The 27,555-nt window shown below is 26.9% G+C and overlaps 1 protein-coding gene across 14 annotated transcripts in view; it reads right to left on the reverse strand.

The window, feature by feature from the left end:
- LOC129916819 (neurogenic protein mastermind) overlaps nucleotides 1–27,555 on the reverse strand; it is a 222,790-nt gene that overhangs the window by 141,680 nt on the left and 53,555 nt on the right. For 11 of the 14 annotated variants that reach the window (XM_055996984.1, XM_055996976.1, XM_055996980.1 and 8 more), the window contains one exon: nucleotides 6,326–6,447. In XM_055996984.1, the coding sequence (XP_055852959.1) occupies nucleotides 6,326–6,354 (29 nt within the window). In that variant the 5' untranslated portion in view covers nucleotides 6,355–6,447. Of the gene's footprint in view, nucleotides 1–6,325; nucleotides 6,448–11,617; nucleotides 11,699–25,296; nucleotides 25,390–27,555 lie in introns of those variants that run through there. The other 3 variants (XM_055996981.1, XM_055996977.1, XM_055996979.1) reach the window with 2 other exon arrangements.

Raw genomic sequence — 27,555 nt, forward strand, 5'->3', positions numbered from 1 at the left:
ATTACACATTCCAACGTTCGTCGTTTGGTTTGCTGACTGTTGCCAAAAAGCATATGGCGTTGGATGCGAGAGTGGATTTATTGAAATTGCACGATTTGTTTTTTTTTTTATTCTTTTCAAAATGAATATTTAAATATTTATTTAACAAAATGTAATTCCTGGTTTAAAAGAAATTTTTTCACAAAAAAAATGCACACATATTTTTGTATGGGGTTTTCTGTTAACTTTGCAGATTTTTTTTTTTTTTTTCTGTTTGTTTGTTAATTTGTTTTGGTTCTGAAATTAGGGTATGAATACGAGGTGATGTTTCTTTGTCACTAAATTTAAATTTGCCTTAATCATCAGATGCATATTATGCAAATGTTAAACAAAAAAAAACATACTTCTATGTTGACATATCAACATCTGTCAGTTTGGATAGGTAAACCGAGCTTTTTTTCTAGTTGACTTGAGAAATGATGAAATGAGACAAACAAATTGCTGACTTGAAAAAAATTATTCCCCCAAGAACACCTGGGTGAATTGTTTTCATCCATTATTTCTTTATAAGAAACATAAAACAATGAATCTAAGACCTAAACAATAAAAATAAAAGTGCAAAATACAAAGAATATAGCACAGAATAACAAAGCAGCTAACAAAAGTTGAACATAGCTTAGTATTTTTTTCGATTGGTAGTGGAGTTGAGAGTCTTTACCTTTTTTTATTATTTTGGTTTGTATTTCATTTCATGTCATGAATGTTGTTTGAAGTGTGTGTCATTTTAGAGAGCTTTTTTTTTAACCGACGACGACGAAAATGCTGGATGATGATTCAACTAAACGGACAACGACCTTGTTATCGAATTGAAATATATTATGACTTTTTGTTTGTTAAAGTTGATAATTTTAAATAGAAAAAATATTTAAGGGAAATGCAAAAAATCCTACATTCTTTTGAAAATAAAAAAAAAAAAAACTGGAATTGCAAAGAAAACAATTCTTAGAATTGCTCAAGGAATTTTTCTGTAATTTTTCCCTCAAGGCGTTTGAGACATTCGTGCCGTTTTATGAAATTTACAAAATTTAATTTCTTTTTTTTTTTTCCTTTTCTAATAAAACGAAGTAAGCTTTGGGGAAATTATCTCTATTATGTGAAATATTAATTAAACAGAATTTCCGTTTTGGCTTAAAGGCATCGGATGTTATGGAAAAATTAAAAAAAAGGTCACACAAAATTTCAAAAATTGAAGAATTAAATGAACTCTTTAAATTCTACATTCTACACCATCGAGAAGATAAATATATTTTCTTTCAATGCTGAATTGGTACAATTCACTCACTTATGGAATCAATATATATTTTTTTTTTTTTAATTCTACACAATTTATGAGAATTTTTCCATGTATTTTCCCTTAGAACTATTAAATTACTTATCGTCATTTAACTTATAAGGTATCGTTGGAAATGTCTTAGTTGTCGTATAAATATAGGCTATTTAATGTGCATTAATATGGCCCCCGCAAGAGGAAAAAGTTGTGATTTTCAAATGATTTTAGTGTTTACGAGTATGAAACATTTTTTCATCAAATATCCTTAACACATTTGATGAGATATTGTTTAAACCTTCTTATTTTGTATTTTTGTCTGGAACCCAGCTCTTCAAAAAATATTGTGAAACGTTATATGTTAGGAAATTTGCAGGTCACTGTGGCGTATGCGTAACTTTTTTTTCTACAAAAAGATTTAAACTTTTAATATCAAAATTTCAATCGCAAATTAAAAAGCTAAACAATTGATGTTCATGTAAGTCAATGGTACTATTACGAACTTGTTGAAATGTTGTGTTCGTCATGAGAATTACAAATAAAATAAATCTATAATTGAGTGTTTTTTTTTAGGAGTAAAGAAAATGTGGATTTAACGCAAAAACTTAATAATGATTAAGATATCCTAATGAAATTCTGTAATTAAGTTACATTTGAGATTGGAAGCAAGAACGTTAAGTGTATCATGGTTTTTACCGACTTCCAAAAAGGAGGAGGTATTCAATTCGACTTCATTTTTTTTTTTTTTTTGTGTTCGTTACCTCATAACTTTAGACTGAGTGAAATAATTTTGATAATTTTGAAAGCTGGTGGCTGCCATGTAGTTCCCATTTCAATTTCGTTCAGTTCGGGCCATAGGAACTATTAGAAAAACCATTAAACCCAGTTTCAGCCATGGAAGTCAGTTTTTTTTTTTGTTGATAAAAATGATTATTGTATTGAAAGAAAAAAATTGATTAGGTACCCTGATGAAATTTGGTAATAACGTCACAATTTGTCATAGAACTCCACAGAACCCAATAAAGAGACGTAATAAACTAATTTTGGATGAAAGTTTTTTTTTTCAAAGAAAGAGTAAATTCGCTAATAAGCCTCAAAAGGCCAATTTGGGCCGATTTTTTTCTTGAAGATAACATTAATTTTAAGTGAGAAAACCGAAAAACATATCTAAACTTAATTGACTTTTCATTCGTCCAAAAAATACATGCGTCCTGTAATTTAGCTAAAAAACCTGCATTTATCCAGTAATTTTAGGAAACAACATTATTAAATGCAAGTACCAATTTATTGTTTGAAAAAAAAAAATGAAAAAAATATTGTCTCAGTAAAATATATCAACATGACTAAAAATACAAAAAATCGTCGCTCTCATTGCATTTGAAAGGGTCAATATCCAAACAACATGTAAAAAAAAATTGGAACAAATAAACAATTTTAAGGTCGAAATTCCCAACAAACTGCCTTACTTGTACTAAAAATAGCATTGGAAATAAAAATTGATTCCAGGGAAATAAACTCCATTTAAGATATAATGTCTTGGAAACACAAAGTCTTAAGAACCAAAAATTGGTAAATTCGGGTATTTTTTTTTTTTTTTTCATTTTTGACAAAAATTTCGATGTTCCGTTTTAGCTATAATCAGCTTTCCTAAAAAAACAGAATTTATTGATTTGACACATGATCTTTACTATAAAGGGATTTCAAAAAATTTTCAAAAATTAAATAGATCGAAAAATTTCAAAATTTGAGATTTTTTTTTTTTTATAAAATAATCTTAACCATTTTAAGAAATTTAAAGATATATGATTCTGAATTGACATTCTTCCACGCTTCTTCTTGCTCTTTAAACCTCAAAATATGTCCTTTTAAAACGACATAAATTAATTATCCACACGTGCCGTAGGTACCTTATTATGTCCTTTTTATTGTCCCAACAATATTCCATGAATAGAAACCACAAATTATTCCACAAAAATTGAAAAAAAAAAAATATATTCTTTTCATTTTGCAATAGGTATTCTTTCATTCGTTAAAACTCATTAAGACTCTCTAATACCATGCAAATAAACAATCTTTAAAAAAATACCATAATATTTATTTTTCATGATTCTATAAAAATGAGTCAAAAACCAAAAAAAAAAACAAGAAAGAACAAAAAATTAATGGTCATTAGATTGCATCAACAAACACCATGCCAAATAAATATAAATAATAATAATTATTAAACGACGTCAGATATAAATATTCACAAAATTTGTACCTACTCATACAAACATAAATCTAAGCAGCTAAGTAAGCTTTAAAAATTCACCCTCAAGAATCAATGTTCTTTATTTGAAGACGAAAGAAAGAAAAAAAAAAAGAAGAAGGAGGAACGAGAAAAAAAAATTTAGAAAAATCTATTCAAAAACTGCCAAAACAAATAAAAAGAAATCCATAAGGTAAGGTAGTCTCTTAAGAGGTATTTTTTTTTTATGTTGGTTTCTTTTAAAAAAACCCAAACAAAACATTAATTTCCTACAAATACTTTGAAGTAAAAACGCCGCGGAAGAAAATATAAAAACAACACACATTCTTGCATTTCAGATAATACACATATATAGCAAAGAAGCACAAAAATAAAATTAAAAAAAAAAAAAGAAAGAAAACAAAAGTTTTCGAAAAGCTTTTTTCCAGAGCTCCTCACATATACACTGATAAGAAGACGACACGACGCGCGGCCATCGATTTATAAGTATGTGTGGTGTTTCTTTTTTTTTTTTTTGACACACTCTCTCCCAATGGCAGGTATCTAAACAGTTTTTTCAAAACATGAAATGAAAGTCAGCCATATTTGTCATTTTGAATCATTGAAAAATCATCAATATTTTAATTTTAGTACACTTTTAGTACAAGATGAATTAAGTTTAATCAAGAAGAAAATTAAATATTTTACAAAAATTTCGTCAAGTTTAAGGTGCAGCAATTTTAATAGTGTTGGTAAAAATAACACCACCTATTTTGGGGTGACATAAAACGTGGGTTTGTTTTTAGCCTCGGAGAATGAAAAAAAGAGAGCAAGCCAGGAGTATAAAAAAAAAAAACAACACAACAACTGGCAAAATATTTCAAACGACGACGATGGCGATAGTTCTCTTTTCTGTCTATGGCAAGTCTGGATTTCTTTCAAAAGTATTTTGCAGAACACCAACAAAAAAAAAAAAACAACAACAACAACAACACAACGAAACGAAATTGAAAATCACAAAAAAAAAAAAAATTAAATAAAGATCAACAAAGTGGGCGCACGTTTCAATCTCATTAGGCAAAAGTTGGTATAGTTTGTCGTCGGTAGTCATCGTTGTTTATGTTGTTGTTGTTGGTGTTCTCTTTTTTCTTCTTACTATTTCGCCATGTAAAAAAAGGTAAATGGCGTAGAAGCGACTTCAAGAGTGCTTTTTTTTCTTCTATTTTTTTTTTTTTTTTTTTTTTTTTTGTCATCATAGAGGTCTCCGGTTATATTGGGGTTTATATTTATAATTTTTTGCGGCACAAACTTGACATCAAAATATGGAAATAGAAAAAAACAAAATTGTACATGGAAAAGTTTAGTTTTTTTTGTCTGGTTCAATTGGGGTTGTTATAGTGTTGTTTTGAAATATATATTTATACACCAGGTAGGAATTTTCGAAAGTAAAATTTTGAAGGAAAATGTTTTGAAGTAATTGTCCTTGTCCTTGAAAATTTTGGTAGACACAGAAGAAGAAAAAGGGTTTTATTTTAGGTTTTAGTACAAATGATTTATTTTTATTGAAACTTCGAAAATTACATCCCACAGTTTCAGATAGAATCTTTAAAGAGTACTTCTGTTTGTTATTTATTTGAAATGCAAGTACAAACTAAAGCAAAATTGTACAAAAAATTAATCAATTGTTTTCATTTGTATAAAAATTAACAGACTTTCGAAAAGTTTTAGTACAAAAATATTTTCAATAAAAAGTGTACACTGCCATTAAAGATGTGCTATAATGAAGCTATTGTTTTTACAGGATTACTTTTTGCAACTTACACAAGAATGAAAGTGATTTTAAGATACGAAAAATGTTAAAAAAAACATATATTTTTAGACAATTTTATATGTATTCTGAATAACTAATAAAATTGAATATTTATGGCACTTATTGTAACATTTTAAGATGAGAATTTTTTTTTGTTAAATTTGGTTTTAGTTTTTGAACTAAATTTTTATTGATTACTTTCTAGAAACAATTGTTTGGTCTAAAACGACTAGAAAAAGGGATGTTCTGTTGTTAGCCTAAATAAAATATTTCAAAGCTAATTCTTAAACTTAGTACTAAATAAGTCAACGAAATACTTTGGTTTGATATTTTAGAACTTTGTTTTAATAAAAGAAACAATAAGATAAGTTTTACTTTTAACCATTAAAATTATTTAGTACTAAACCAGATTTTGAGGTACCACAAAAGTTTCTTTTCGAATAAAAAGAAGCAAAGTATATTTAGTGCTAATTTTAAGAACACACCGAATATAATAACGACTTTGATTTGTTTTAGAATTTCCCTTTATTAAAAAAGCATATCTAATTAAAATCGATTTGAGTCCTAAATGGAAAAATGGAAAATTTAGAACAACCTGAAAAATATTGTAAATTTTAGTACAAAATATAAAAAATAGATTATCTTACTAAATAAAATATTTCTAAAAAAAAATACACAAAAAAGGAAGTTGTGTTCTAAATTGACATATCGGGTAAATTTAGTACTCAAACGGTTTGATTAACTCGTTGGCGATATTAATGTATTATAAAACTCATGGGATTCATTGATCGATTTAAAAAATTTAGTACTAAAATGACCAAGAACTCAAGCTTTAGTACAAAGTAAAAGAATAAATCAATTCAATAGCTTTTAATCTCAAAACTAAGTTGAAATAAATGTCAAAATATCTTTCCAAAATATAAAAACAAACTTTTAGTACATTTTATTACTAAATATGTATAAAACAAAAAACTACACTTACCCTGCATTTTCGGCTGCAACAATTGACATGTGGGGCTCATCTGTTAGCTGCAGCGATGATGGGCCCTGTGGAGGCGCTTGTGGAGCAGAAGGCCGCTCCGTGGTCGCTGTAACGCCAGCCACCTGAAATAAATAAATAAAAATATTTGTTCTTTTAATAAAAAATCGACAAGATAAAAATAAATAAAATATACATATAAATTATATTCAATTCAGCAAGCGACGATATTATAATTTGCCGCAACCCATGTTAAGTGTATAAAAACAAAATAATGACAACAAAAAAAAAAAAAAAACATCTCTATCTACCTATCTAACAAAAAAATTAAATAAACATTGGACAAGTTAAAAAAAAAAAATTATAAAAAAAAAATTTCATAAATTAAAATATCAAATGACATGCAGAATATACATATATAAAGCCGCCCGCCAACATAATCATAATCATCGTATGTTGACGAAAATGACGTATCTCTAAGAGTTCTCCTTTTCGCCTGCCACACACATCAAGTGCTGAACAAAGTATCTTCTAGATATACATTAGCTAAGTAAATATGTAAGCTAGATAGATAAATGAATAGATGTGTATATGGAAAAAAAAAAAGAAGAGACCCCTTAAGGCGGTTTCTTCCAAACAATCTTTGTATATATTTTTTTTTTTTGCTTTGCTTTGCTTTCAAGACGACGACGAAACGACGGAAAGAATTATTATTTGTCCCCCGAAAAATGTACCCATCTGTGAAAATTAATTTCGACGTTTTTCGTTGCTTTTTTTTTTTTTTTTTTGTTAAGTCTTCAGTCCTCTTCATCGTTAGTGTTGTTGTCGTCGTCTTTATAGAAACCAAGAGATACATAGGATAGAATGGTCGGTTTTCATCCTTAGCCATTTTATTGACAAGCAGCCGCATCTTCACATCATCACCACATATACTGGTATACACTGATGACTGCACTTTGGTTTCTTTTCTTGTTCTTTTTTTTTTTTTTTTTTTTTTTTTTTGAAGATTTAATTGGAAGTAGACGAAGCTCATTGCGCGAGCTAAAAATTACTTTCATCACGCTTTTTATATGTCTTTCATAAAAGATAGAAAAGATACATAAATATTTCCACTTGTATCTCGCGCTCAAGTACAAAATATAGATGGAAAAGTAAAAAAAAAAAAATCTCAGTATGGTCTCAAAACAAAAGACATCTCATCACGAAAGCCAAAAAAGTTGTTTTCTTTTTTGTTTGCTTTGGAAAATAAAAAAAAAACAACGATTTCCCATCATAAAAAGAAGGAAGTAAGTATGCCAAGAGCTAGGGATTCTCCCACACGCTTAACAGCCAAATCCTTATGTAATAGGCAAGTGTGTTTGTGATGTGTAATGGGTTTGGTGGTATCTCAAAGATACACAATGTGAGTTGTTCTTTGATGCGCCATTTAAAGACTTAAGCTAAGCAAAATGCCTTTAATACAAAAAAAAAGCAAAAATTCCGCGTTGTGTACTAAATATTTTTCTCTTTTTTTCTGTCCTGTTTTTTTGAGGAAAATAGTTTGTCGCACAGGGATCTAGTGTACTTAAATGCGAATCGAGATAAGAAAAAAAAATTGAAAAAAAAAGAAAAAAATCCTTTGATGTATTCCTGTCTTTTCCTTTTGGTTTGACAATTTTTCTCATCGTTTGAGCGAGCGTGTAATGATTCTTAGTGCCTGTTTGGTTTACCATGAAGGTTTTTTTTGTTTGTTGTATGATTATATTTTTCTACACTTTCAACATGGGCAATTAAATGATGGTGTTTTTTTTTTTTTTTTTTTTTTTTTTGCTTTTGCGATTTACTTCATACTCGTGTATTCTTTTTTTTTATATTTAATTGCAAAGTACACAAAGCAATAAAAAAAAAAACAAAATGATAAAACACATGTTGAGGTTGGCTTTGAGAAATACCTTTATAATTAAAAGTCAACACTGGTCACACTTTTTTGTGTTGGCTTTTTAAATAACAGCAATTAAAGTGACTAAGTTAAAGTGTCTAACAAGAAGTTTTTTTTTTTTCAATTCGTGTTGATGTGTCGCAAAGAAATACTAACACATTTTATATGGGTGTAACTAGTTTGTGACTTTAAAATGGTATTCTAGTTCTTACCGAAATTTTTAGTTTTTCAAGATATATTTTAAATTGTCATCTATTGAGTACAAAGATTATGCACTCTTTACGGTTTTTTTTTCTAATAGTCAGGAAGAATGATGTACTTAAAATTTTAAGTACAAAATTGTATGTAATCAGTAGTACATTTTATGTACTGATTTGAGATTTAAACATATTTTTTCACGAAGTAAATATTTGTATGTTCTAAGAACAAAACAACATGAAATCTTATTCAGATTTTAAGGAATTTTTAAAGTGCCATTTATTGAGTACAAAGTTTATGTACTCAATACAGATTTTTCTAATAGTCAGGAAAAAATATGTACTAAATGAAAACTTTAATACTTTAAGTACAAAATCTTATGTAATCAGTACTTGTATGTACTGATTGGAGATTTACACATTTTTCTATACTAAGTAAATGTTTTTGTCTTCTAAGAACAAAATATTATGACCTCTTATTTAGATTTTTAGGAATTGAAACATACAGTTATGAACTCAATACAGACATTTTTGTATTCAGAAAAGGCTTATAGGTTAGCAAATACTATAATGTACTGAGTGAAAACTTTTATGTAATCAGTACAGAAATGAGTGTTATCAGTACAAAGTATAGACTTTTATGTGCTAATTATACAAGGTACCGATTTGTAAGTACAAAAAATAAACTTTTTTGTATTTAGTACAGGATTAAGGTACTCAGTACCGAAATTTAGTGCACTAAATAAAGGCTTGTATAGATTTTTCTGGATTTCACTTAGCACTTTATGAACTTAATACAGACAATTATCTTATAATTTAAGACTTTTAAGTATGTGCTTAGTAAAATTTGTACGTACTGATCGCAAACTATTATGTTCTTAGTACAAAAATGTATGTTATCAGTTCTAAGTACAGACTTTTAAACTTCAAAGACTTTTTTTAAGACTTATAAATGCAGATTTTAAAGCACCTAAAGCAAACTTAAATGTACTGAATACAGAATATATGGACTCAGTACCTATGTTTATGCACTCGTTAAAGATTTTGTATGTACTGATTACAGAATTTCATGTACTGTGGCTTGATTTTATAAAAAGTATTGAATCCTCTATTTAGAAAAAAACTGATCTTTTATTATGTAGGGTAACATGTTATTTTACTTATAAGATGTTTTGTATGTTTAGTACACTTTTAGTACTTGTATTAGTTTTAATGGAAAATAATTTCTACTTCAAATTATTCATGTTTCTCAATAATCCCCCATCATAATCTATCATATTTTTTACACTTCTTCTCAATGTGCACCTACAAACTACAGCAAAATCTAGCTAAGAAAAAAATTAATGTATATAGTATATGGATAAACTTGGCATTCATTCGTCACAGCTGACTGCGCACAAAATTGCAAAATATTTATTATTTTTTTTACAACACAACCAAGACACGCTTGCGTTTATCTCTTTTTTTCGTATTTATTTTTTCTTCATCTCTGATGGTATACATTATTACATAGCGAAAAACAACTTAAATAAAAATTCAACATCAATTTACCGGCAAACACAACAAGTCGACAAATGCGACAACCGACGACGAAACTATGTGATGTGCGATCCAATGGTGGATGGTCGATGTCGACCATGAATGCAAGTTTCTTTGCTATATAATTTTATTTGCACCTTATAAATACACCGCAATACACACAACATGTTGTTGTAATAATATAAAGCAGCAGCAGCTCATCATATGACAAGAAGCAAAGCTAATAGAGAGAGAGAGAAAAAAAAGAAAAATTATATTACAAAATACACGTCAAATTAAATGCAATACAATTGCATTGGCGCACATCATAATGTCCAAGAAAAAGCTGTAATCCAACAGCAAAAGTAGAAGCAACAAAAATAATAACCAACGACGACGCACGACTACAGCACTGATATCAAGAAAGGAAAATTATGCCCATTTCGTAGATAATGTATCTTTTTTTTTCTTCTGCTTGGAACTCAACACAAATTTAACTTTTAAACATACACAAATGTGACGGAAATTTAGTACATGCATTAATCTTGACATGAAGAGTGGAAGATAAAAGCTGCAGAAAATTTACAAGAATTTTTTGAAAATATTTAAAAAAGATGGAAAACATGAAAATATCATTATTTCCTGCAAAAGATACAAAAGTATCTTTAAGATAGAAAAGTATCTTTAAGATATAAAAGTATCTTTTTCTTGTTTTAGTTGCAATTTTTGATTATAATAACAAGTGGCAAAAAAAACTCATCGATTAAATCATAAACTTAAAGAAAAAAAAAATTTAAAAGATAGATGCAAGGAAAACGATAACACTCCCGGTAGATTTATCGAAAACAGCAAAAGAGAGAGATCAAAGTAATAATTACACATCTTCATCTTTCTTGTTGTTCTGGTCTGCTGTTTTTTTTTTTTTTTTTTTTGTTCGAAAAAAAATATTTTTTTTATATTGCATGTTTACAGTTATAAATTTTGCACAACACAAAAAATGATAACATGATGACGATTACGATGGCGACGACGGACATCTATACACACTTCCTCAAGTCTGTGAGTCAAGTCAAGTCGCCTTGCCATGGCACACACACGCCAAACGATTCATCTAAATTTTTTGTGTTGCCCAAACTTTGAGAAAGGGATCGAGGGGGGCGAGAAATTTTTTTCAAAGATACTTTGTTTTTTTTTTTGCTGTTTTGCGCGTACATCTACGTAATATTTACTGATGATTAATGAAGTGAATTCACACATAATGTATACTTTAATAATTTTTTTTTTTTTTTATTTATAATTTTTGATGGAAGGAGCCGCCAACGCTAAATTTTAGTACCAATATTCTAGTAAGCAAATTTTTTTTTCGAACAAATCAACCTGACCTCGTTTATGAAAATTATCGAAAGACTATCGTTTTTTGCTCTTTTTTTATATTTGAATCCAAAGGAGAAGTACAAAAATGCGTAATTGCGAAATTTAACAGTTAAATCCGGGTATTTTGTGGTTTTGATTTTATGAGTGGGATAAAAGAGTTTTTAGAATGTACCTAATCCGTTTTTTTTTTTTTTTTTTTTTTTTTTTTTCAATAACCTGGTTCTTTAATCTTTTTCTTTTTGTAGGCGGATTTGTCAAAGCTTTGAGAAGAGAATTTTATGGAATTACCTGAAAGCTGATTATAGATTATCTATTGGATCCTCTTCAGTTTCAAGTCACTTGTTAGCTCACTCCAATAACAGTTTAAATCTGCAATATTAAACAAATAACAATACAACACTTATAGAAGCTATTGTTGACTTTTCCGTCATCGGATTAACTTTTAAAAAGTGAGATGAATAGAAAACTGTTGGAGAGTGAGTTTTTAGTTTAGTACCTCATAACTTATTTAGTACATTCTTATTACACGCTTAATACACATTTAGTACATGTTTAGAACACAATTACATGATTGGCACATATGAAAGGATTTTTTAGTACACTTTTAGAACAATTTATATAATAGCTAACTTCATGACAAGTATATTTTTTAAGTACGCATTTAGTACACGTTCATTTGATATTTTAAATAGCAAAAACAATCAATAATGGTTACAGAGTGAAAGAATAATTCTTTTAGTACATGAAACGTGCAATATGGTATATTTCTAGTTCAAGTACTAATTTTGTACTAGTTATTTGGTACATACTTATAACATGCTTATTAAGTGAATGCTTCGACTATAAGTACGTACATATTTGGCACATGAGTTGCTTTTTTAGTACATTTTTAGTACAATAGATCATTTTTCTATATTCACAAGTTTTTTTATAAGCGAGCAAAATATTTTTAGAGTAATTTAAGAAAAATCCGCCCACTGCCACGCCCACATTTTTTCATGTATCTATTTTCTGGAAAAGCTTTCATTGATTTTGATTAAATTTTTGGGATTTGTTCTTATAAGCGAAAATAACATTTTAGGAGTAGTTTTAGAAACACGCCCACTTTTATAATGCTACTGTTTCTTGGAAACGTTTTCATTGATTTTCATTGAATTTTGACTGCCTATTTAGATTTGAAAAGTTTCTAAGCAGTAATATTTTTTACTTAAGTTTTCAAATTGACCAACCAATTTTTATAAAGCCGGTAAATGTTAATTTTGAGGTCCGAATTTTTTTTTGCTATTTAAATGTCTTTAGGAACAAATCGCCCCCCAAAAAAAAAAAAAAAACCCAGAAAAAGTTTTTGGTTTAAAAAAATCTCATTTCTTATGATTTTCATTGAACCAAATTAAGACAAAATTCTGTCGATGTGTACATCTGTCTCCAGTTTTTTTTTTTTTTTTTTTTTTTGCTTCTTAAGGTTATCATCTTTGATGGTTATTCATCTTGGCACTGACTGTGTGACTGTTACAGATAAAATTTCAAAACAACATTAAAACTTTAGGTCATTAATCATTGGTTTGGCATAATGAGGTAACACAAAACAAAAACAAATCTTGTATTTTTATTTTACTTGTTGTGGTATGGAACATCTTCTTCATCATCAACAGACATTTTTCCTCATTCAATTTTTAAATATAGAACACTCTGTCTAATACTCAATGTATGTTTTGGTTAATTTAATTATTAAGTACATAAATAAGATCTCATCTAGGAAAACACCCAAATGTCTTTTATAAATGAGGCATAAAAACTATCTTCTATATTAACAAGAGAAAAAAAAATAACAACAAAACAAAAAAAATTCAAATTATCTTATTTATGATATTTTTATCTTTCCATGAAGTGAATTTATGAGTTATTCTTCTTGAACCAAAAAAAAAACCATCACCATTACGAAAATATTTTTGTATATTAACAAGAAAAATGTTATGCAAAATAATCATACAATAAAAATGCCACTTAATGAGATTTTTTTTAGTAGATATTTCGCGTAAAGCTAGATGATTTTTATTATAAAAAATAATAAATAAAAAAAAAAACTTTTCCTCAATGAGTGCTTTATTTTCAAATTTGTTTGTATAATAACGTGTGTCTCATTTTCTAATTTATCTAATTACTGAAACAAAAAGGAAATTGTCTGTCAAGTGAATTTTGTTTTATAAATTTTTTTAACAGGTTCGATTTTTGGTTTTCATTTATTAATATTAGACTTTGATGTTCTTTTATTTTTTTTTTGTGGCTTGCCTGTGGTGAAAATTTAATTATCTGCTTTTTTTTCTCTTAAAATGGAGTTAATTTTTAGCAGATGTAAAAATTTATAATAATTGAATTTTTTGTACATTAATTACACTGTGATAGTTCAAAAAACCGACAGAGGGCTCTTATGTCTACTAAAGATAATTCGAGTATGCTGAACACGATGGCGTTCTTAGTTTTTCTGGATTAGGTCAAATAAGAAAGATTTTTGCGTTTGAAATTTTGTTTGCACATGCCAAAACTGAGGGTATAAAACACCATATATTTTCCAATTTTTGATTTTTTATCGATGAAAAATGATGGAAAATCTATTTTTTTGGAAGTATTATTCGTAAAAGAAGTTATTTGAAAAAAAAAATCTGTTGAATAACTATTTCAATCATTATTTTATGGCAAAAAACGTCGACTTTATTTTCTTTTCTTACATTTTTTAACTATAAAGGTACAAATGTATGCGAAAACTCAACATTTTTTTGTACACACCTTTTATGTGTTAGTACTCTGGAATATTATACATATGTGGATGTAGATATTTAATTAAAAAATCAGGCATGGTATCAATATTTTTATTTAATTTTTTTTTAAGTTCAAAAAATCATTTTTCGTTCAATTTGTTTTAAAATTAAAACATATTTAGTATTACTTCCATCTGCATTATATGAGCTTACATACACAACACATAATATATTTGTCACAGTCCATCTTTAACTTAAGGGGGTTTTTCACTTAAACGAACCCCGATTAACTGAAGAAAATATTTAAAGATCAGAAAAGTGTTTCAGATAAGCGGGTTTTTCTCTTAAGAGGGTTTCTCTTAAGCGAGTTTTTATGCTACCTGAGCCCATGGACGTTTTACCCCTTCCGATCTTACCTGATATTCTAGAATATGTTTTTTTCTTAAGGTTCAAACCTTTAAAATTCATTCTTCCACAAGAAAATACTCTTGAATATCCAACTTTCTTTATAAAGAATAAGTTAAAAACTTTAACTATCTCACGGTTAAAAGGGTTAAAAGTGCGATTTGTTGAAAAATCACAAAAGTTTCGGCGTTTCAACCAAACATGCTCATACTTTCAGACATGGTCGATCATACCAAAAGCCACTTTTTTCATATTGCAAGTTTTGCCAGTTTAATTTTTTTTTTTTCATACAACATAGTAAGAAAACGATTTTGCCCCCACTTCCCCTGCATATATAGTGCATTTAAACTTTTTGTAATTTTTTTATTTTATAAACTAAAAAATTAAAAAAAAAAAAACAGTGTTTTAGTGCTACTTTTTCACTCTTAAGCCTATTCGTATTTTTAAACAAAGCCATATTCTATCCTGAAATACAAGATCAAATCGTTGCCACCGAGTGCTGCATTTTAATTTAAGTAATACGAAAAATATTAGAAAAATTGAAGAAAAATCGACGTTTTTTTTGCCATAAAATAATGATTTAAAATGTCATTCGACAGTTTTTTTTTTTAAATAACTTCTTGTACGAATTATACTTGGGAAAAAATAGATTTTCCATCATTTTCCATCGATAAAAAATCAAAAATTGGAAAATATATGGTGTTTTATACCCTCAGTTTTGGCATGTGCAAACAAAATTTCAAACGCAAAAATCTTTCTTATTTGACCTAATCCAGAAAAACTAAGAACGCCATCGTGTTCAGCATACTCGAATTATCTTTAGTAGATATGAGAGCCCTCTGTCGGAAAAAAAAGTTCCATTTTCGAACACAGTGTTATTATTTTATAATAGAAGTTGTTTAAAAATATTGTTCAATTAAAATTTTATTTCTTCTAATTCAATTCTAACTGAAAACTCGGCTAGTTTTTTTTTTATATTAATGTCTTTATATAATTTTTAAATTTATTAAGGTTTTGTACACATATTTATTGAGTACAAAATACTGTACTCATCACAATGCGTTGTTCAATGATTTATACGTAATGTAGTTCATTACTATTTAAAGCATAAACAGTTCATGTTATTGATAATTTCAAGTAATGAGTAAAAACTTTTTTGTACTGATTATAGACTTTTATGTACTCTATATAGACTCATATGACGCTTACGAGTTATAGTGGAATTTATTTTTCTGATTTTAATACAATACCTTTGGCAAACTGATTGAGAACGCAACAACTAGAACAATACTAAAACAGTTAATACAGGAAATATTGTACTCAGTTCAGTACAAGTACTTTGTACACAACTTGCTCTGTTGATTTCTCGAATTTCCTTCAATGCATTTATTAAAATTGAAACAGTACACGAAACGCTTTATAAATTTTTGGAGTTGAGGTCACTTGAACTTATATTGAATTATAGTCAGTATGTACATGAAAATCTGTAGATTTAATTTTATTGAGTACATTTTTAACCCTGAGGTTAATACAAAAAATCTGTACTCATTACATGAAAGTCTGTTTAAATTACATTAAAATCTGTACTTATCCCATTAAATTCTGTAATCTTATTCAGTACTCTTCTATTTAATTGGTATTCATTATAAAATTGTGTACATAAAAACGATTATTCAGAATACCTTTTTTTCATAATGCTTTGTGTTCATAGAACCTATAATGCATAAATAAAAGTATTTTTTTCAGTAAATATTGTAGTACTGAATACATATCTTTTACAGTACAAATCCATAGTTATTTTAACACTTTTCACCAAGGAAATTATAAAAATTATGCATAATTTAGGTCTTAAAAATACTATTTGTATGTTTTATTAAACAATGCACATGTACTCAATACAATTTATTGTGAGTCAATACATTTTTTTGTGAGATGATTTGTTTCTATATTTAAATTTACAATGTAGCAATCTAATGTACACCACAAAAACTATGTATAATTCATCATAAATATTTATAAGCAGTGAGAAACAAATCAGAAAAAAAAAATAAACAGTACAGCAAGGATTATTAACACTTAGACGGGTAGTACATTACAGAAATATTGTTAATATTGCAAGTGAGTTCACTAGAGGAGAGAAAAGTTTTATCTCTTGCTTCCGCGCAATGCATTATTTTTTATTTTAAGTTTTCAATATTTTTCTAAATTAAAAAATATTGAATATACAAATATTAACAGTATTTCTATTATGTACAGTACACTATCCGCCTACAGTGCCACTTTTATCAACAAACGTTCCATTGGTTGATATCGAAGATGTCAAAAGCCTTCCATAAATAAACTAAAATATAATTCATTTCTCGGGAAACAAAAGTTTTAGAAGTTAAAAACAAAACGGACTTAACTCAATATGTACTAAATTTTAGTAGGTACACATTCATAAAAATTAATATAAAAGAAAGTTGGAGAAAATTTTGTATTACTCAACAAAATAATTTCAATTTTCTAATCAAATTCATAACAATATTTTCGATTAATTGTTATACATTTAGTTCACGTTCAACAAAAAAGGGCGTGGATTTCACTTCAAAATTTCACTTCAAAATTACAAATTCTACAATACCTATCTACAAAAAGTTTGAATAGAAAATGCATAAGATTAAAATAGTTGATTTGCAAGAAAACCACCTGTAGGATAGTTTATTATTCGAAAAGAAGAGCTTCTTCTCAAAGCAAAATGATAAAAAAAAAAAAAAAAAACAATTTTAAAATTTTAAACTCAATTGCACCATTTTTTTTTGTTTTTGTATTTTTAAAAACAATTTGCCAATAGTTGGTTGGTATAGTTGGATTTGATTAAGTCGATGTATCGTGTTGGCAACCAACAAAATTATTTCCAAATAAAATTTGTGTAAAAATTTTTGTATTCATTGCGAGTGTCATGCATATATTCATTTTCCTTCACACACAACAAACCGCATGATATTGCTGCTAGTACGTGCGTGTATACCGTTGAGCTTACAAAAAAAAAATCGAAATAATAACAACAATTTACTTGAATGAAAAAGAGACAAAAATACTGCACTAAGACAGACCTACTGTAATGAGCCGCTTAGTATGCACATCATTCTAAAAAAAAATGTATAAACTTAAAAAAAAAACACAGAACGGTTTTTTACTATCTTCACCGTCACATCACGATGATTGTAGCCTGCTGCTGCTGCTATTAAAAATGCAAGCTCTTGCTGCTGCTGCTACTTTTGCTGCCGCTGCTATTGCTTTCAATTTTTTTTTTTTTTTTTTTTTTTTGTACACACACTTTATCCACCAAACAGTTCGCGCATACGTTCTTTTCCGTATATCGGCACACAACATCCGCCGTCATCGAATGGAATAGAATAGGTACCTCGGTCGGCGTATATCGTAACGTAGAACAACTAAAGAATATAACGCTAAATACCTAGCGGTTCTATCTTGCTGCAATATACTATATTCAAACACTACTACTATTGCAAATTTTTAGCGCACAGTGCGCGCAGTCAGATATTATATTATATTCAGCCTGTTCTCTGCGCCATCCATCGTTTTAAAAAAGGAAAGAAAAAAAAAAAAAACTACGAAAAACAACTTCATTCTTTTTCGACTTCTTAAGTAATCTGAAAAGATATCTTTTGAAAGATGAAGAAAAATAAGGAAAATAAAAATGAAAAAAAAAAGGTATCTTAACTTGCGCGGTATCTTATGGTATGCAGATGCCAATGCTGCTGCTGATGTTTGCCGGTTGTGTCGGTTGCTTGCTGCCCTATGACAAACTGTTATGAATGAACATTGCTGTCGTAGGAGTTTCTAAACGGTTTTTACTCTTTTTTAGTACAAAAAAGTATTAATTTTGTACTAAATTTTATTTTAAGCAAAAATACAAAATATAGGTAGTGAAAAAAATGTATGTTGAAAGTTTTTCTACTTTTTAGTAGAAAAAGTACTAATTTTGTACTAAATTATATTTACAGAGAGGTTTTAACTTTTTTTTAAATATTTTCGGTGACCTACAGTTATCATTGCGTTAGTATAAAATCAAATTTTAATAAATTCGTTCTTGTTGATTCTCTTAATTTGATGGAGTTTGTTGTATGGCAATCTGTAAGATGCAGAAATAGAATATAAAAAAAAAATGGTATTATAAATCTTACCACTTTTCAAAGTTGCTTTAAAAAATGCAAATCTTTTGCAAATTCATTAATTTTTTTTTATTTTTCGACCTTTCGCCTTCTCTCAAATTGTATCCAAAATTCTTAAAAAAAAAAAAAACAAAATCACAAAAATACTAATGAATTTTTAGAAACGACAGCACTGATTTTCTGACTTCACGTAAGGATGTAAGTTAGCACGTCTTTTTTTTCATTTCAAATTGTATTTTTATGAATCTTTTTTTCTTCTTTCGGTTTTCTTTTAAACCGTTTTTTTTTTTTTAATTTTTTTCCTAGAGTGAATACTAAACGGTGATTTAACCATTATATTTAACGGTAAAATGTGCAAAATAAGATACATTTGCAACATTAAATTGTGCGCGCTTGCGCGTTTAATGTTGTAACAAACTTGTAGCAAGTCGACCAAATACAAGGAGAAAAAAAAAACGGAAAATAAAGAAATTTTTCATATCCGTACGCAAATTTTAGAATTGTTTTATTATCTAGTCAAACAAATTAAGTCGTTTAGCAAGAATGATTTTTTTTTTTTTTAACTTGAAAGTTTTCCTCTTCCTTTTCTTTTGCTTTATGGCAGTAATTTAATAGGTACTTGTTGAAAATAATGAACAATAATAATTCTCAGAAGCTCTATTTGTATTTTGTTTGAATGCAAGGTTCGATCGTTTTAATGTGAAACAGGCAAATTTTCCAGTTCAGTTTAGTGTTCAGTTCAGTGTTCAGTTCATTATTCAGTTCAGTGTTCAGATAAATGTTCAATTCAGTATCCAGTACAGTGTTCAGTACAGTTTTCTGTTTAGTATTCTGTTCAGTGTTCAGATCAGTGTCCAGATCAGTGTTCAGTTCAGTTTTGTTCAGTTCACTTCGTTTCAGTTCAGTTAAATTCAGATAAACTCAATTCAGTTCAGTTCAGTACAGTTTCAGAACAGCATTTTCAAATTCTATATAAAATATTTAATTTTTTTTCTGTACTTTTGGTCAAAAAATGGGGTAAAGTTTTATCACTAACAAAGCAACCTTTAAAATAGTGATTTACAACCTCTTAAGAAAATTAAAAAATAGACAGACAAATCTCATCAATTTATTAATCCCGTATCTTTTTTTTTACATTAACATAATATATCTGTCAAAAGAAACAACCCCATTACAACAACAAAAAAAAAAAAACATCAATTAGTTGGATACTATAAAAAATGCAAAAGTACATAAAAGAACTATTATAAATCAAACAGCAAAACAGACACTTTAGTCACACAATAACAAAAAGTGTTACCAACCCTCTCTCTTGTTTTTTGTTGTGCGGGCGCGCGCGATCTTATCAGTTTTTTGATGATTTAACACCCAATTCAACTCAAGTACAATAAACATATAAAAACCCTTAAAATACTATCCAATTAATATAAAATGACAAAAAAAAGAATGTTTCTTTAACCCCTTTACTTTACATTGAGTAACCCTTAGTTTTTTATTATATTTTATTGTTTTTTTTTTTTTGTTTGCTTTTTTTTTTGGCAAACACGTGCGAAAATTAAAATGTCAATTAGCACCTCAGCTAGAACGTAACACGCACGACTTATTTCAAGTGTTTCCCTTATTTTTGTCAATTCTTGCGTAGGTATACTGTCGTTTACACTGTCAATGTCGTTCCCAATGAGTTTATTTGTTTTTGTTTTTTTTTTTTTCTTGTTATCTTTGTCATTGATGGATAATAAATTAAAATACAAAGAAAAACATTAAATATGCAAATAAACTTTGCAATTAAACAACTAAATAAAAATTCAACAAAATTGAACTTTTTTTTATAAGATAAAGTAGGTATATCGGTTAAGTAGAATTAAGGGCAAGTTATGGCTTTGTAAAAAAAAATAAGTCTAAATATGAATCAAACACTATTGGTTAGTCAATACTCAATAATTTTGTAATTTTTTTTTTTTTTCATAGATTTAATTTTTACTTACTTTGCTATTTTTTTTTTTAATTTTTTTTAAAGTTAAATTTAACAAAAAAAGATATATTTTGAGACGACTTAACATCACATAGATATTAAAAGATTTTGTGAAGAAAAAAAAAAAACTTTATTGGTGAGCAAAAACTTGTCACCTAATCATGCACATTATTTTTACACATTTTTTGTTTTAATTTAAAACCGCAAAAGTAAATAAAAATATTCTTTGTAAGACAATAATACATACCAACAAAATGATTTGTAACGAAACCATAAAAATGAGTAGATATAGTATTTTTTTTTTTTTTCATAAACTATCAGGAACAGAGGATTAAAGCCCTTTTTTATTTATTTTTGTATTAACAAAAATATGAATAAGTGTTTTCATTAATTGCATCCAAAAATATTATTTAATTTATATATAAAAAAAAAAAATATGTGTATATTCAAAAAAATTAAAAACATTTATGTAAATTTAAAATGATTTTCGTTAAGAAATATAACAAAATATATTTAAGAAATCATTTTTGAAATTTTTTTTTGTCAGTAACTTTTTTAATAAAACAATTTCGTTTAAAGATTTGACTGCTTTTTTCAAACAAAAATTAAATTTAAAAAAAAAATTTATTTTCGTAGAATTTTTTTTTTCATAAACTTATTTAAGATAAAAAAAAAACATTTTTGAAGAAAAACAACATTTGAAAAAAACAAAAATATGTTGGAAGAAAAGATTGCATTTGTTAAAGAATTTTTTAAAAATTTATAAAAAAATATTTCTTCTTAAAATTTATATTAAAATAAACTGGTTCTTCTAAAAAATATTTATTTATAATATTTTTTTTATTTGTTTTTGTTTCCAAAAAAATTTATTCTGTTAAAAATAAAATATTTGTTTTTTTTTTTTTAAATAAAAAAAAAATAATTTTTCAATCAAAAAATCAAACAAAAAGTTTGATTTTTCGTTGAAAACGAAAGAAAAATTTTTTTTTTACTGAATAACGAATGCCTTTTTCTAAAGGAAATTATTAAAAAGAAAATATTTTTCTAAAAATAAAAGGATGGTTTTTCTATAAAAAATGTTTTTTTCTAATAAAAATTGTTTTTCTTAAAATTCTTTTCAATCAAATATCTTAGAAATTGGCCCAGTTTTATCAAATATGTACGCAAAAAAAATCGTTTTTTGAACTTTTTCGGTAATTTCTCATAGATTGCTGGAAAAATCAGATTTCTATTTATCACCATAAAAAGCATAAGGTTAGCCCTTCAAAAACAATTACAATAGAAATGTTCACTTTATGTAGAATCTAACTAGACTTACATAGGTATTAAAAAAAATTCTGACAGAAACTGTTTTTTTTTTTTTTTTTAATCAAAAAATCTTTTTATGAAAAAAAAAATTATTTCCAAAAATATTTTTTTTTTTTTGTTCAAAATTATTTTTTTTTCAAAAATAATTCTCAATTCTTTTTTTCATAAACAAAATTCAATCTAATTATTAAAAATCATTTTTCAAATTTCTCCTCTAAGATACCAGTAAGTAAATATAAAATTAAGAACTTAAGCGATTATACAATTTTATTTTTATATACTTAAACCCATTATAATAATAAAGATCAATCAAATGACCAAGAGTGTTCACAATATGGAAAAAAATCTCTGAGGTCAGTTTCATTGGATTAATCAACTTTTTTTTTACAAGTTGAGATACAGTTGAGGTAGATACTAGAATCACATTCTCATCTTTTTTTTTTTTACTTTATTTGGTTTGATTTATTGTCTTGGTGTGTGCTTGTGAGTGCTTTGGTTTTAAAGTTAAATTTACTTTGTTTATCTCTGTCAGTTGACAATCACTCAGATACAAAATGTTGTTTTTTGCTTTTTTATTGTTTCTATTTGATATTTTCTTGTTTTTTGATATCTTTCTTTTGGTGTAGTGTGTATAACGCGCAGCTTTTCGAGAAAATACTCGAATTAATAAACATTTAATTTTACTTTTAAAGTTTTTTTTTTTTTTTTTTGGTTTTTTGAGGAGGAATTAATACAAACTTCTTTTAACGCACAAAAAAAATATATAAAATATATTACCTTCTGCATTCAACTTGAAAAAAAAAAATAAAAATTAAAAAATAAGAACAAAATTACTATACGTGACATAGCACGCAACAAGATTATAAAAAAAAGACTGACATAGAAAACAAAAATGCAACAAATTGAATAAAAAAGTTGTAAGCCTATGAACGGTTTAATTTTTAAGTATTTTTTTTCACTCGTTATTCAATGTGCTCAAAAGAAAACACAAATTTTTAAATGTATAAGAACTTACAAGTGTAAGAATATTTTAAGCCGCAAAATATATTCAAATTAGAACAAATTATACAAATTTTCCTTCATGTTTGCTAAAGCTCACAAGAATTAATTTTTTTGAGCCATTTAAAGCAAACTTAAAATTGCATGTTATACCTTAATAGACTTACAATGTCTCAAAAAGTAAAAATTAGTTTTTGAGATGTTTATGAAAAAAAAAATGAAAATGGCGCCCAACGCCAAACTGATATAAGTTTATCCTTGTATTTCTGCTGCATAAAAATTGTATCCCAATTAGTACACAAATCATTTTTGCATTTTACTAGTGCCTACCAAAAAAAATACTGCAATATATCTGTTCATTTATAAGAAAGTCTTAAATGGCGCCCAACGCCAAGCACAAATTTAATCCCCAAACAAAATATGATCTAAATTACAATTTAATTCACAAAAAAATACCAAAAATTTGCAATTTTTTGTTTTCAAATGTTTTAGTTCATCATCATCATCACTTTCCCTTCTTTTTAATTCCTTTTAAAATTCCTCATCCTGAAAGAATTTCATCAACATCAAGGAATTCCCTCATCTGGATTGTTGTTTTTTTTTTTCTGTTCTGTTTCATTAAAAACCAAGAAAAAATAATATGAAAGTAAATTGTTGTAAGGCGTTTAAAAAAAAAAATATTACCGAGTGCATTCCACTTAAACAACCAACTAATCCCGATGCCCTTACCACACAATTATATAGCCGCAATATCAACAGAGCCAAACACCAACAAACACTTGCGATGCAATAATCATGTGTTTCATACTTTGACAATTGGGAACAAAACAAGAATTCCTACACAAATACATTGACATCATTTTACGCTCTCACTTAAACACATGTGACATATTATTCTCTTTAAGAATAAAAATTAAGTGAAAAAAAAAAAATAAATAAAAACAACACACATTTACACATGGCATACAGAAAAAATCTTCTCTACCCTCTTTTGCTAAAACGTGTGGTTTGTGTGTTGTTTAAATTTTTAAGCGGAAGAAGAAACGAAGTGAAATAAATTAAAAATAAATAAGAAACAGGAATATAAATGCGAAAACAAAATATTTAATATATGGAATTTTATTGCATTTTAGGGTGACCATCAGAGTTGATTCTTTATCGGGAGTAAAACCATGCAATTGAGTGCATTTTGAAAAAAAATTGCAAAAAAAGTAATAATCTTAATTTTTGAACTTTCCTTGATATATTTTTGAAACTATCCGTAAATATTGTTCTAGCAAACTTCTAGTGACTTATTCTTATGGATCTGAAGTTAATTTGTCAAACCGAAAATTTTGCTTATTAGGTACCAAGTTTCTTTAAAATTTTGTATCTAGAAAAGTTGTTACGAATTTCGAGTCCACTTTCAGAAATAACTGTTGACGTAATAAATAACTTATTCTACTATTGTGCATGTTTTTTTAAATTATTTTAAGTACTTTTTTTGGCAAATTTTTAATAAATTTTTGTACTTTTTCAAAAAAAAAATTAGTCCTTTTTTAGTTAGTGTTTGTATTTTGTATTGTATTGTATTGTATTGTTTATTTTTTTATTAGATTTTAATGCTTTGTAAGTAAATTTTAGTGTTTTTTTTTTTTTACTTTTCTGGTGATTTAACTATATTTTTTAGTACACACATTTCTTTAACTTTTTAGTTCATTTTTGGTACCTACTTTTTAGTACTTTCTGATTTGAAAATCTACGCTGGACGTAATGGTTAGCTTATTTTGCAATCGTGCAGGTTATATTTTAATATTTGAAGTATTTTTTTTAGCAAATTTAATTTTTTTTTTTGATATTTTAGTATTTTTTATTCAATTTTAGTACTTTTTCAGTTGACCTTACCACAAGAAAAAAAAAAAACTAACCTAGCAACACATCAGTACCAAGTACATTATACATGAACATTTTTTTTTTTTATAATTGTTTAAAACAGTTCAAGTTCTCAATCAAGAAAAAAATTCATTATCGTTGTTCTAATGAAATTTGATAATGTTGATGGATACTTTTAAATGGTAAAATATTGTTTTACAAAATTGAAAATAATTTGTTCCTAATATTCTTCAAATTTCTGAACATATTTGCCAATTGTGAAAATTTTCTATCAATTTTGTTTAATTTTTTCAAAATACTACTTAATATATGGATATTTTTTATGAAAATAAAGGAAAATAAAAGAAAATATCCAGAACGGTGCCCTACCTCAAATCTGTGATAATAAAAACCATAACAATAACCCTCCTTAAATATAAATTTATTTTATTTTTTTTTTCTTCTTCACTTTAAACAGCTCAAATTGATTATGCTTACTTAAATAAACCATCAGAATTTTGAGAAAATTTAAAGTGCGTCAATCCAAAGTAAGAAATATGTAAGTTCCAAAACTAGGTTAGCTCGACTTACCTGAAAAGAAAAAAAGAAAAAGAACTAAATTAATAAATTGTAAGTAACATTTTATGCATAAATAAAAACAAATTTAATAAAAAAATTCACAAGTTGACTAAAACATTTAAATTAATTATACGTTTCTTTTGATCAAGTTTGATAAGTATTTTCTTTTAGAAAATGTAAGAACTTTTTTAGTACATTCTTAGTACATACTTTTATAGCGTTTATAAGAACTTTTTTTTAGTACTACTTTAATTCCTTTTTTCAATTGTTTTAATGGCTTTTTTTAAAACTAATGTTATGCTTTGAAGTACTTTTGTATCACTTTTTAGTACTATTATAGAACTTTTTGGTGAAAAATGTGAAAAAATTTAAAAAAAAAAGTAAACGACATTCCAAAAAATGTGAAAAAGTGGTGAAAAATGCTGAAAAAATGTAAAAAAAAAAGCAAATGGCAAAGTGAAAAAAGTAATTTTTCAAATAATTTTCATTTTTAAATGTCACATCAATAAAATTTGTTTTTGTTATTTTGTACATTTGTTTACTTTTTATACTTTTTTTGACTTTGTGTTTCGATGTAGTTCTAGCTTTATACATACATTATTAAAGTTTTTAAAACCTACATTTAATATTCTGTGTGAAATTTAATTCCATCTTCAAAAGTTTTTCTTCTAAAAATTAAGTCTTTAGAATTTTCAATTAGAAATCATTTTTTAGCCATGTATTGTCAAAACCCTTATTTTGATATACTGAAGTATAAGCAATAACTTAAAATAGAAACATTAACTTTCAAACAGAATTCAAGAAAAATAGACTTATATTTGAACCTTCCATGCCCCCAATGAAAAAAAGAACTATACAATTTTCACTTCAAAAATATTATAATCGAGACTTAAAATAGATCGTCTTAAACTGGTTCTACAATTTATTTTTTCTACTACTCAATGTCAAGAATGATAACTAATCATGTGAAACGAAAAGAAGAAAATAAAAGTTGTAATAAAACTTCGGTTGCTAATATATGTATAGACAAACAACAACAATAACAAATTTTATATAAAAAAAAAAAAAAACAGAGAAATAAATCCAACTTGATTGCAATTCTCACTCAATATCATCACAGAAGAAAAAAAAAAAAGAAGAACAAAATAAATAAAATACAACAAAAAAAAAAGGAAGAAACCATTGCTTAATATAATTGAATCTAATTATAGATTTCTTCCATTTTCTTGTATTACGTTTACATATTCGCATCTCAACACGAATGCGGAAAACAAAAAACATCTTCCAATGAAAAAAAAAAAAAAAAAAAAGAAGAGTGTAGACTTCGATAACAAGAATGCACGAGAAGTTTTCTATCTTTTTGATTATCATATCACACAGATCCCTTAGATCGATAGCTTATCAGTTATCACTTATCAAGAATTTACAAATTTTTCTAAGATTGATAGTTTATCAAAAAATGTTCCTACACTTTGTGATAATTGAACCAAAAGTCAGAAATAAAGTCAAACAAGTAAAAAAAAAAAATTGTAAAACAAGAATTACGTATAACTTTTATTTTGGTTTGTTTTGTTTTATAAAGTGCTCAAGGTTTTGAGGTCATTGACGTTTAGTAGAGCTGAGCTGAGTTGCTGTTGCGCGGTGATTGTTGTCTTTTGTCGTCATCATCATCACCACCACTGCGAACAAGAACAGGAAAATATAAAAAAAAAAAACAAATAAAAACATTCTCAGCAAAATCCGGAACCAATACGATTTAAAGCGAAACGAAAAAAAAAAATAAACAAGAATATTTTGTCTTATGTCAGAGAGTTGTCAATTTGTATAGGTTTATTTTAGTTTGGCAACACTGTTAAATTTATATTATAATTTGACAGTTCAACATTGACAAGTCATTGATCGGCTGCCATTTTGGGTGATTGCGAGCGTTGTAATGGTTGATGAAGAATGTTATTCTTATTACCATAAACTACAAATAATTTGTCCATATAATTAGAATAGAAAGAAAAAATATAAAAATACACGAATTTGTATAATATAAATAACAATTTCGCTCTCTTATAACCCATTTGACAGTTGCGGTGTTGTGGGTTCTCCCACAATCTTTATCTAATTGTATTTGTATTTTTTTTTTAAGTGACTGTGAGGATGACCAGGTGTAGGGTTTTAAATTAAATT

Source organism: Episyrphus balteatus, chromosome 3 (assembly GCF_945859705.1).
Source record: "Episyrphus balteatus chromosome 3, idEpiBalt1.1, whole genome shotgun sequence".
NCBI lineage: Eukaryota > Metazoa > Arthropoda > Insecta > Diptera > Syrphidae > Episyrphus > Episyrphus balteatus.